The sequence below is a fragment of the Pollachius pollachius genome, assembly GCF_949987615.1.
Source record: "Pollachius pollachius genome assembly, chromosome: 2".
Taxonomy (NCBI): domain Eukaryota; kingdom Metazoa; phylum Chordata; class Actinopteri; order Gadiformes; family Gadidae; genus Pollachius; species Pollachius pollachius.
The window spans coordinates 42,677,388-42,688,516 of record NC_136935.1 but is presented as its reverse complement, the minus strand read 5'-3'; the positions used below and the strand labels follow the sequence as shown (position 1 = coordinate 42,688,516).

Sequence of the window (11,129 nt, the reverse complement as noted above, 5' to 3'; positions counted from 1 at the left end):
TAAAATTTAATTTTGTGTCTGTGTTTGTGTGTGCGCGTGTGTGTGAGAGAGCATGTGTGTGTGTGTGTGTGTGTGTGTGTATGTGTGTGTGTGTGTGTGTGTTTGTGTGTGTGTAAGCGTGTGTGTGTGTGTGTGTGTGTGTGAGGATGTGTGTGTGTGTGTCTGAGCATGTACCCTCATCACTCCTTTAAATACTTGTACAATAGCACCATTGTCAATATCACAGGCGACACATTGAAGTCTGTAATTTTCTCATTATTGCAGTGACCTGAGTGGAGGGCATGCTGACCTCCTAGCCACCTGCCAGAATGCCAAGCAAGAAGGACTCAAAGAAGGACGCCAAAAAGGATGCAAAGAAGGACACTAAGAAAGGTGGGAAGCCTGAACCTGAGCCCGTAAAGAAGGAAGAGGAGAAGAAGGGGAAAGGAGGGAAAGATGACAAAAAGGGAGGGAAGGATGACAAGAAAGGCGGGAAAGATGACAAGAAAGGCGGGAAAGGAAAGGAGGACCCCAAGGCAAAGGGGAAGGACGACGGAAAGAAAGGAAAAGGGAAGAAGAAGGTGGAGTCAGAGGAGGACTCTGACCTACTGAGTGACGAGGAAGACGAGGAGTTCAGCGATGAGGAGGAAGACTCGGAGGAAGACCCGAGAGGGAAGGGACGCGGTAAGGACAAAGGAGGAAAGGGAGGGAAGTCCAAAGGGAGACAGGGGGACTCCGAGGATGAGGACGAAGAGGACGAAGAGGACGAGGAGGAATATGACAAGAAAGGCAAGAAGAAAGGCAAAGATGACAAAGGATCATCAAAGAGCCATCCCAAAGGGGGGAAAGATGACAAGAAAAAGAAGAAGGAAGTCCTTCCTCCACCTGCCATTAAAGAACTACCAAAGAAGGGTCTGAAGAACATGTCCAAGATGTTCATGAAGTTCTCTGGCCTGAAGAGGCGCAAGACCAGCAAGAGGAAGCTGAAAAGTACGTCCCGTCTGTTCCTGGGTCTGGGGAAGAGGAAATCCCGGCTGGCGAAGAAGAAGCGGCGCAAGTCGATGCTAAAGAACACGTCTAAGTTCATGATGCGCTTCCATGGCAGCAAAAAGAGGAAACAGGAAAAGGAGGCAAAGGAGAAGGCGGCGGCGAGCGGCGGGAAGTCCACCTACATGCTGCTGCGTCTGGACGGCTCAAAGAAGAAGAAGGGCTTCTTTAGAGGGTTATTTGGTAAGAAAGGGCCCGACGGCCTGACCGACGACTTCAAGAACAGCAGCCTTATGCTGGGTAAAGTCGCAGGAGCCACCAACTGGCTAACCAAGAGGTTCCTTTCAACTAAAATGCACTCCAGTGCGCATGAAGGCGGGGGCTGGGGGGGAAACCGAGCGCAGAGCCGCCAGGCCAGCAGCCGGCGAAACCACCACCCAGGGTACCAGAATGATGGCTATGAACATGGGGAGGACGTGTATGGATATGACCAACAAAAAGGCTACGGCGGATATGACGATGGTTACGATGGTTACGGTGAGCAGGCAGGGGCTGCATATGGGGGACACGATCAGATGGGTTACTATGACGATGGGACTGGGGGACCAGACTACCAGGACCTTGGCTACTATGAGGAGGATGGCAACTATGAACCGGAGGCTGCCTACTACGATGATGGCCTCTATGGACGCAACAATGACAATGGAAATGCAAACATGGACTACTATGACCGGGGTTACCACCAGGAGCATGATTTATATGGTTATCAACAACAGCAGCATATGGACATGTATGGGGAAGAGGGAGTGGACTTCTATGGAGAAATGGGGGAAGATTATGGTCTCTATGGGGATGAGATGGGGAATTATATGAGTCCACAAGCTCAGGGATTTTACGACGATGGTCAGGCAGGTTACTACAATGACGGTACAGAGGGTTACTATGACGATGGACAAGCCGGTTATTATGAAGATCCATATGAGGCAACGATGGGAATGCAAAGGGGATTCCAGCAAGACTACCAACTCAACTACAGCGAGGTTGGGAGTCCCTACCAAGACTACAGTTCCATTCAGGCAACAGGAATGTTCCCCGGTAACCAACAGCAATATGGAATGGTTGTCAAAGGACTCGAACACGTACACGGTCTACAGGGAGGCCAATACGTCGACCAGTTTGACCCGTACGGGAATAACATCGGGGGCGTTCAGGGAGGGGAGATGACCTTCAGAGTGCCACGACCGCAAGTGCGTCTGTTTGGAAAAGAACGTCTGGATGTTCCCTTGCATCCAGCACCCACTCTCCCCCCTGATCCAGAGTTTGAAGACATGTCGGAGATCCAGTACGAGGACCAGATTCCCTTTTCGCCGTACCAGCAGGACGACATGATGCTGCAGCAGCAGGAACGACTGATGATGTCACCACAGCACCGCATGCCCCAGCAAATGATGTCGCCCCAGGATCAGATGATGATGTCACCCCAGCAACAGATGATGATGTCACCACAGCAGCCCCAGATGATGATGGCTCCCCAACCCCAGATGATGATGTCACCACAGCAGCCCCAGATGATGATGTCACCACAGCCCCAGATGATGATGTCACCACAGCCCCAGATGATGATGTCACCACAGCAGCAGATGATGCAGCAACAAATGCTGTCTCCTCAGGACCAAATGATGGTATCAGCACAGGAAGATCAAATGATGTCACAGCAGCTCATGTCTGCGGAGGACCAAATGTTTATGGAGTCCCAGATGATGCCCCAGCATCCACAAATGATGTCACCCATGGCAACACAGCAACAGATGACGGCACCACAACAACAAATGATGTCACCGCAAATGGGGTTACCTCACCCACAAAGGATGTCCCCCCAAATGATGTCACCACAGGTTGGATTTCATTTGTTCTTTTTCTCAATCAAGCGCTGATGTGGGTCGTTGTTATACAATAGGGGTTTCAAGTCAATAGCTCAAAGTCAGTTACAGCATATTTCATAAATAAAGAGAACTAAATCGTAAAAAAATATATATGGACAAATCAAATATTTGCTATATAACTATATAGTCATGCCTTTCCCATTATTATAAACGTAACAAAACAAATGTAAAAAGTTGCATGTGGAAAATAAATAAATAGTTAAGTAATCAAATGTATAGAAGGACCAAACAAATTATTTATTTGTTTACTTAATTCACTATTAACTATAATCTTTTTTGATATTTATGCTCTCCTACATACATATAATTTATATTTATTTATGCACACCATACATATTTATTATTTATACATGTCTGAACGTTTTTGGTAATGTTCAATTACACATTCTCCTAATTGGATATGCTATCACTAAACCACGTGGTCTCCACAGTCTTCCCATGAATGTTTACGCAAGTATACAACATTTACGACAGATCTTTGCTTTCATGTTTCTCCCTAGCAACAGATGATGGCTGACCACATGATGATGTCCCAGCAACAGGGCTATGCCTCCCCCATAGTCCCCACTCCGACTGCCATGCTCATAAAGCAGGCCAACATGTCCCCTGCCCTTTCCCGGCGCTTCCACCCCTCTCCCACACCTTCCCGGCGCTCCGTCATGATGGGTTCGCCCCAGATGATGCGCCGCCCCCCTCCCATGGCTTCCCCCATGGCCCAGCACCGACGCAGCCCCTCCCCGCAGCACTCGATGCGCGGAGCAGGATTCCAGAGACCCCCTTCGGTTATGTCTAGACGCATGTCACCGCCGATGTCACCCGTCTCCTTCCCGAGAATGCGCCCTCAACGATCGCCATCCCCGCTGGCTCGGGGACGGTCACCCCCCCATTCTCCCCGGGCCTCCATGATGCGTCGAAGCCCCCCCCTCTCACCCAGAGCGTCCATGAGGCGACGTTCTCCCCCTCAATCCCCCCGTGCGTCCATGAGGAGAGCAAGCCCCCCTACCTCGCCCTCCCGCAGCCCGCTCGGGAGGATGAGACTGATAAGTTCCCCGTCTCCATCGGTTTCCCCTCGCCGTGCGTCCCCCCCTACCTCACCCATGCTCAGCAGGAGACACTCCCCCTCTCCTCCCCTCTCCCGCAGTATGTCCCCCGCCGGACCCCGACGAGCGCCGGCGTCTCCCACCCTTTCACGGCGCTCCACTCGTTTAATGAGGGAGCCGACCCCGCAGTCCCGGCCCAGGATGATGGGAAGGGGCCCCGTCCCCTTGGGCACAGTCCGACCCTCTCCCATGGGTCTCCGAGGGCGACCGGTGCCCCCGCCGACGCAGAACGTCCGCCCCTTCCGCCCGTCCTCCCTGCGGAGCAACAGGTCTTCCGTTCTCACGGTGGACTCCATTCTCTCCTCACCGTTCCAGTCCCCTCACATGTCCCACCGCATGCCCCCCAGGAGACGTGACTCCAGCCGCATGCCCTCTCGCCCCATGGGTCGCGGGCGTCCGCTCATGGTGCGGCAGCCCCGGAGGATGCCTTCTCCGCAGCCCTCCATGAAGCACATGTCCTACCCTGCGTCCCCTGCCGCGTCTCACCGGATGTCACGGCAAGGCTCACAGCCCATGGCTCACCGGATGTCACGGCAGGCCTCTCCACACCTCTCTCGACGAGCTTCTCCGAACCTACCTCGACGAGCTTCCCCGCAACCAATGTATGCCCCAGACGCTTACGCTGATCCCCACATGGAGCAGTACAGTCAGCTCGGTCCCACCTCCCCTATGCTCTCCGGTGCGCTGCAAAACCAGGCCATCCGCCAGGCGTCGTTTGCCCCTCCCATGGGAGCCCAGTTTGGATATGATGACCCCCAGATGGTCGCTATGGATCCAATGGGATACGAGGAACAGCTTCACCCCTCCTCCCCGGGGCTGTTTAACGCAATGCAAAACCAGGCAATTCGTGGGGCCTCCTACTCCTCCCCTTTGCAACGACCGATGTCTCCTTATGAACAGCCCCTGCCCCCCTCCTCTCCGATGCTCTCCGGGGCAATGCAAAACCAGGTTTTAAGAGACGCTTCCTATGCTTCTCCATTGCAACAACCGGGCTATGCCATTCCACAGCAAGACCTCCTCCCATCTCCCATGTTGTCTGGAGCTCTTCAGAACCAGGTCCTGAGAGACGCGTCCTACGCATCTCCATTGCAAAGGCCTCAATCTCCGTACGGCCAGTCGGTTCCCTCGTCCCCCATGCTCTCAGGGGCATTGCAGCGTGGCGAGGCTCTGAGAGGCATGTCATCCTATCAGGTGCCTTCGCTGCAGCCTCAGTACGGTCCGACTGTAGTCACTCCGTCCGACTACATATTCGAGCCTGCGCCCTCCCCGATGTTGCACGAGGCCCTGCACAACCGCTCCTCTGACTTCCAGGGCGTCTCCACTCTCAGAATGCCCTCGGCACAGCGCCGCGACTCTCAAGTCCATGCCGGGCCCCAGCTCGGCCATGCACTGGACCAGAACCCTCACCTGAGGCAGGCGTCCTACCACACCAGCATGCAATTCGGGCCGTCGCCCGCTGCCCCCATGTCCCCCGGGTTAGGCAGAGCCCTACAAAACCGCCAACAGCTGGCGCAGTCTTCGTACAGGATCCCAGACGGGAGTTTGATGTCCCCATATGGGCAAATGTCAAGTGCTCCTTCCTCTCCCATGCTCGGTAACGCACTTCAAAACCGGCAAATGATGCAATCTGGGTACAGGATACCAGGTGGAACATTGATGTCCCCATATGGGCCACAGAGGTCTAGCGCTCCGTCCTCCCCGATGCTGGGTAGTGCACTCCAAAACAGACAGATGATGCAATCTGGGTACCGGCTACCTGATGGAAGCTTGATGTCTCCATATGGGCCACAGAGGTCTAGCGCTCCATCCTCCCCGATGCTGGGTAATGCTCTCCAAAACCAGCAGCTACGTGGAGCCTCATACACCCTGCCGGATGGAAGGGTTTTCAGGGTAAGTAAGATTGAAACCGAGCAAACGCCCAATGTAGCATGAGGCAACTGTAGGCCTATAAAGTCATACAATGTGATTATTATTTAGTGCTCTGATTGCATTTACATACAGCTAGAATTTAGGGGTTTTAGGAGTAAAGGCCCGTGTCCCCAGCGCCTGCACTTTTCTTCAATATCCTGAAAAAAATGACATAGACTAGCGTCTTTTCCCAGAGCATTTCAGCGTTTTTGTGCAGCCAAACTTGCATTTCATTTTGGAAAGAAATAAGTAGGTATCTATTTATAAATGACACTTGGCTGCTTTCTCAAATCAAAACTGGAATGTTTGTGTCTGTATACGCTGATTATCACTCACGTATAGCAAGAAGTTATCGCTAAGATGTGGAGCTAAGGAGCTAACAAGCAACAGTAAACAAAGAACAAAGATACAGCTGTTTTTCAGTGCACATACGCATCATCCCAGTGCTTCACAGTGCCATACCAGCGCATATCAGCCAGAATTACTTGTTATGTGGACACGGGCCCCAGGGGAGTTAAAAATGCAGTACAATAATGGTATTTGCCACTTCACCAAAGATGGTTGTTGGATAATGGTAGTGTTTAAACCTGCACTACGTACATTTTCCCATTAGCAACCTCCAGATGCCTTAGGGGAGCTGCAGTTAAGTCGTTTTCAGATGACAGTTGCTGTCATGCTGGAGGGTGGGGGGGGGGGGGTGGGTGCAAAAGGGTACAAAAATAACTTTTTTACAGAGAAAATTCTCTTGAATGGTTATGTTTTGTTCCTGTGAAACAAGTTCCAGGTTAAGCATTAAGTACCAGTCCAAGTTTTGCGACGAGACGTTTTGTGACAAACCAAGGTCATGAATAGACATTGTTCTCTCCCTTCTGTTTTACATGAAATACCACATGTCACACTCCCTAGGACCCATATCAGCCCACTTCTCCTAATCTCTCTGGAGCTCTCAGGAACCCGAATGTCAAAAACGCCTCCTACACACTCCCAGACGGCACCATCGCAGACCCGAGGCAACGGGTAAGACATGATCCTTACACCCACAGCTTATCACAGAGCACATCTCCCCGCATAGCATTCATGATAACAGTGGAATCATTTCGTCATGCCACTTCCCTCCACCAGATGCCCATGTCACCCAACTTGGCACGGGCCCTGAACAACCCAGCGGTCCGCAGGGCGTCCTACTCCCTCCCAGACGGGACCATCATGATCGACCCCAACCAGGCCTCGTCCCCGAGTCTTACGGCGGCCCTCCAGAACCCCTACCTCAAGAGTGCGGCGTACACTCTGCCCGACGGCACCATCATCATCGACCCGCGGAAACCCCTCTCCCCCAACCTGTCAGGGGCGCTGCAGAACTCGGCCCTGAAGAGCGCTTCCTATAAACTCCCGGACGGGACTGTGATCACCGACCCCAACGCTCCCATCTCACCCAACCTAGCAAGGGTGAGCGAGACGTCTTCCCTTCCGGGCTTGTGGTACCTGACTTCACCTCGTCTCCAGGATCACTTACATTGTTCTCCCCTTTTCTTTCCGCATTGCTGATGTGTTACTTCCCTTTCTTCTGCTCGTAATTCCGCCGGACGCTCTGTGAGTAAGGGGATTGCAGTAACACGTCGTCGGCAGGGTGAACATCATCTGTCTCATGATGGTTTAATCCCAGCTCACGCTCCCTGTTAGTAGGGGAGCCATCCATCGCTTGGTGAATTCTGTTTCCCGATGATAGGGAGAGCCCCAGTATTTCACAAAATAATTGGGCCAGTAATATTTGTATTTCATTTGCCCTATAAATATGTGCAAAAATATGATCTTGCAATATACTTTGTGGAAATTAATTACCTGAATAAACTGAAATTTAGAGTGTAATGAACTGAGGAATGAATGTTTACCTCAATGTCATTTTGATTTTTTTATTTCAATGTTTTTGTTTTAATTATGATATCTGTATCAGGTAAAAACGCTTTTTAAAAATCAACCCCAGCAGACAAACGATTAAAAATAATAGCTTGAGTGAAAGACTGCATGATATAACATTTCAGCGTTAACTATAGAGGAGGCTAGCTCCAGCTGTAAGCCGCTGTGCTGTCATCCCCAGGCCCTCAACAACCCGGCCTTGAGAGGTGCAACATTGACCCTCCCAGACGGGACCCTTCTAGTGGATCCCAGGAAACCAAAATCTCCCGTCCTGTCTGCTGCCCTCAAGAACCCCTACATCATGGGGGCCTCCTACACCCTCCCAGACGGCTCCATCATCATCGATCCAAGGAAACCAGTCACACCTAACCTTTCTAAAGTGTGTATCTGCCCATGTTCTCCTTTTTATTGGATTGTTTTAGCGACCTGTCCGCTGAAAAAACTTCTAAAGTCAATGCATTTGGGCCATAGAGTCATGGCAATCCTGGACGTTTTTTTGGGAAATTCTGGTACGGTAATCAATGAACAGTGTTTAATCTTCTGTCTCTCCTCAACCCCCCTTGTCAGGCTCTTATGCTGAACACAAACATGCGTAGCGCTTCGTACAAGCTTCCTGATGGCGCCCTGCTCATCCCCGGTCAGAAGCCCAACCTCTCCTCCGCCCTGTACAGGAACCACGGTCTGCGCTCCAAAGAGCTCTTCCATCTGTCGGACGGCTCTGCCTTCACAGGCAAGCCCAAGCCCAGCAGCCCAAACCTCTCGTCCGCCATGCGCAAGCACGACATGCGCGGCACACAGATGAGGTAGGCACCGGCTGTCTGTGGATCACACCTGACTTCTTCCTTTGGATCAATCGTGTTGTAGAGAGAGGATATTTCCCCTCTGGTGGACCCAACTCACCCTACTACTATGCAGGAGGATTTGATATATGCATTCAACGCCGTACTTGATTAAAGGGCTTGTGCATCAGAATGCCTAATTGGATTGTTTGGGCCATTTTGAGAGAACTTCCTGAAATCCTAAATAAACGAATAAACCTTGTTTATTCAAGTAGTAAATTTACCGGTACCAAAGCTAATCAAAACTTTGTTCTGCCACGTCTTGCCTGAGAAACACTGTGGCAGTTTCAAACAAAACAATGTCAGCCCATGATGACTCATCATTTCCTTTTAACTACTAGACAACGACCAAAACACCATCACTACCATCCACATCCCTTGTCACTTCTATCCTTCCATAACGGAGGCGGTCATTGCGAACTGACGTCACCGTGTACAATGTATAATTAGACGCTGCCTGACAACAGAGTCTGATTATTTCGAGTCACCGGAGAGAGTCTGTGCTCCTCGCCGCCCACACAGGCTCCCAGACGGGTCTGTGCTGGGCCGGCGCTTCCAGATCCCGTCCCTGGGCGAGGCCATCCAGAACGAGCAGCTCCGCTACGCCTCGTACCGGCTGCCCACCCCGCTGCACGGCGTGGACGGCCAGTACGCCGTCATCACCCCCTACGGACCCCGCTCGGGCCACTGGGCCAAGAACGCCCGGGGAGGCGGGGACGGCGAGGGGGACGTCTGGTCGGCCGAGAGGGTCCTCCCCCACGGGACGGTCCAGAACTTGTCCAAGTGGTCCATGTACAGGGAGGAGGGCCTGATGGACCTCTTTGTGCCCACCGTCCTGGGCGGCGACGGGAAGCCGCTGGACAGCCTCTGGACCCCCGAGAGGGAGAGAGACGCGGGGGGGACTTGGTTTGACAAGGTTAGCCTTGAAGCCCCCCGGGTTCTCTCCAGGAATAACAGAAGCGAGGGGAATGTCAACAATACATAATACAGTAGTGCATGGGAGGTGCATCGTGTGACCCACATACAAAGTTTTGCTGAGCAACGTGTGTGTGTGTGTATGTGTGTGTGTCTGTGTGTTCGTGTATCCCACCAGGTCTACTCTATTCGGAGCATGCCCACCATAGGCCACCGGGCCAGAAATTGGGCACAGGGAATGGAGGACATGACACAGATGGAGTAAGGGGGCCAGACAATAATAGTCACGCTTGTCTGTTCTATAATACACTCGGCCGAAGCCAGTTCCCCACACACTACAGCAGCTTGACTTATCATCTGTGTGTGTGTGTGTGTGTGTGTGTGTGTGTGTGTGTTTGTGTGTGTGCAAGCATTCATGTTCGCGCATGTGTGTGCATCTGTGTGTATGTGTGTGTTTGTGTGCATCTGTGTGTGTGTGTTTGTGTATGTGTGTCCATGTGTACGTGTGTGTTTGTTTATTCTTGCACTTTCAGGGAGTTGAACGAGAACACCGTCCTAATGAACCTCAAGAAACGATTCGATCAAGAGCTCATATACGTAAGTTTCCCCCCCCCCCCCCCCCAAGTGTTGACATACACAGAACCTTCACACACCATTTTGACCCCGTCTGCCCTCCACCTACAGTGTGTGTATCTTCATCCCCACTCTGCTCCGCTCCTCCAGACCTACATTGGCAGTATCCTGGTCTCAGTGAACCCCTACAAAATGTTCAACATGTATGGAACGGACATGGTGCTGAAGTATGAGGGCCATGGCCTGGGAGACAACCCTCCGTAAGAACTGTGTGTGTGTGTGTGTCTATGTCTGTTTGTGTATGTCTAACTCTGTGTTGGTATGTGTTTGTATCTGTGTGTGTTTGTGTGTGTGTTTGTGAGTGTGTGTCTGTAAGTGTGTGTCTGTGTGTGTGTGCATGTGTGTGTGTGTGTTAGTATGTTTGTGTGTGCGTGTGTTTGTCTTAGTATGCGTGTGTGTCTGTGTGTCTGTGTGTGTGTGTGTGTGCGCGCATGCGTGTGTGCGTGCGTGTATTCGCACCATACACAGACTTAATTAATTGGGAATACCGGAGGCAAACAGAAGGTGACTCATCGCAATCACGAGGTTGCATAAGTACTACGTGAAATGAGTTGGCTCGTTCCGATTGGTTGGAATCGACAGCGGACACGCTAGCTTGCGCTGGACGCTGGCGAAGCTGCATGTATTGTTAATTGTGCCGTGAAGGCAGTCTGCAGCGACATGCCTTCAGCTGGCAGGTGTTTAATAGGAGAGAGGGCCGCAGGTGCAGGAGTAAATACCAGCATTCTCAGGTGTTAGCCAGGGGTTCATGTTACCCGATTGATGGCTGGTTGCCAAGGGAGGGCTTGGTTATTGATTTCACTCACACATTACAAGCCCGGCAACTACCAGACACGAATGCAAGCGTGTGTGTGTGTGTGTGTGTGTGTGTGTGTGTGTGTGTGTGAATTTGTGTGTGTGTGTACTGTAAG

At 51.7% G+C, this 11,129-nt stretch overlaps 1 protein-coding gene across 1 annotated transcript in view; it reads left to right on the top strand.

Moving 5' to 3' along the window:
- Positions 1-308: 308 nt before the first annotated feature.
- myo15ab (myosin XVAb) overlaps positions 309-11,129 on the top strand; it is a gene marked incomplete at both ends in the record, with an annotated part of 48,740 nt that continues 37,919 nt past the window's right edge. Inside the window, 11 exon segments of the mRNA XM_079730349.1 lie at positions 309-2,648; positions 3,410-5,475; positions 5,695-5,899; positions 6,824-6,934; positions 7,040-7,363; positions 8,013-8,210; positions 8,399-8,634; positions 9,193-9,586; positions 9,764-9,846; positions 10,119-10,182; positions 10,309-10,418. Coding sequence (XP_079586475.1) covers positions 309-2,648; positions 3,410-5,475; positions 5,695-5,899; positions 6,824-6,934; positions 7,040-7,363; positions 8,013-8,210; positions 8,399-8,634; positions 9,193-9,586; positions 9,764-9,846; positions 10,119-10,182; positions 10,309-10,418 — 6,131 coding nt within the window.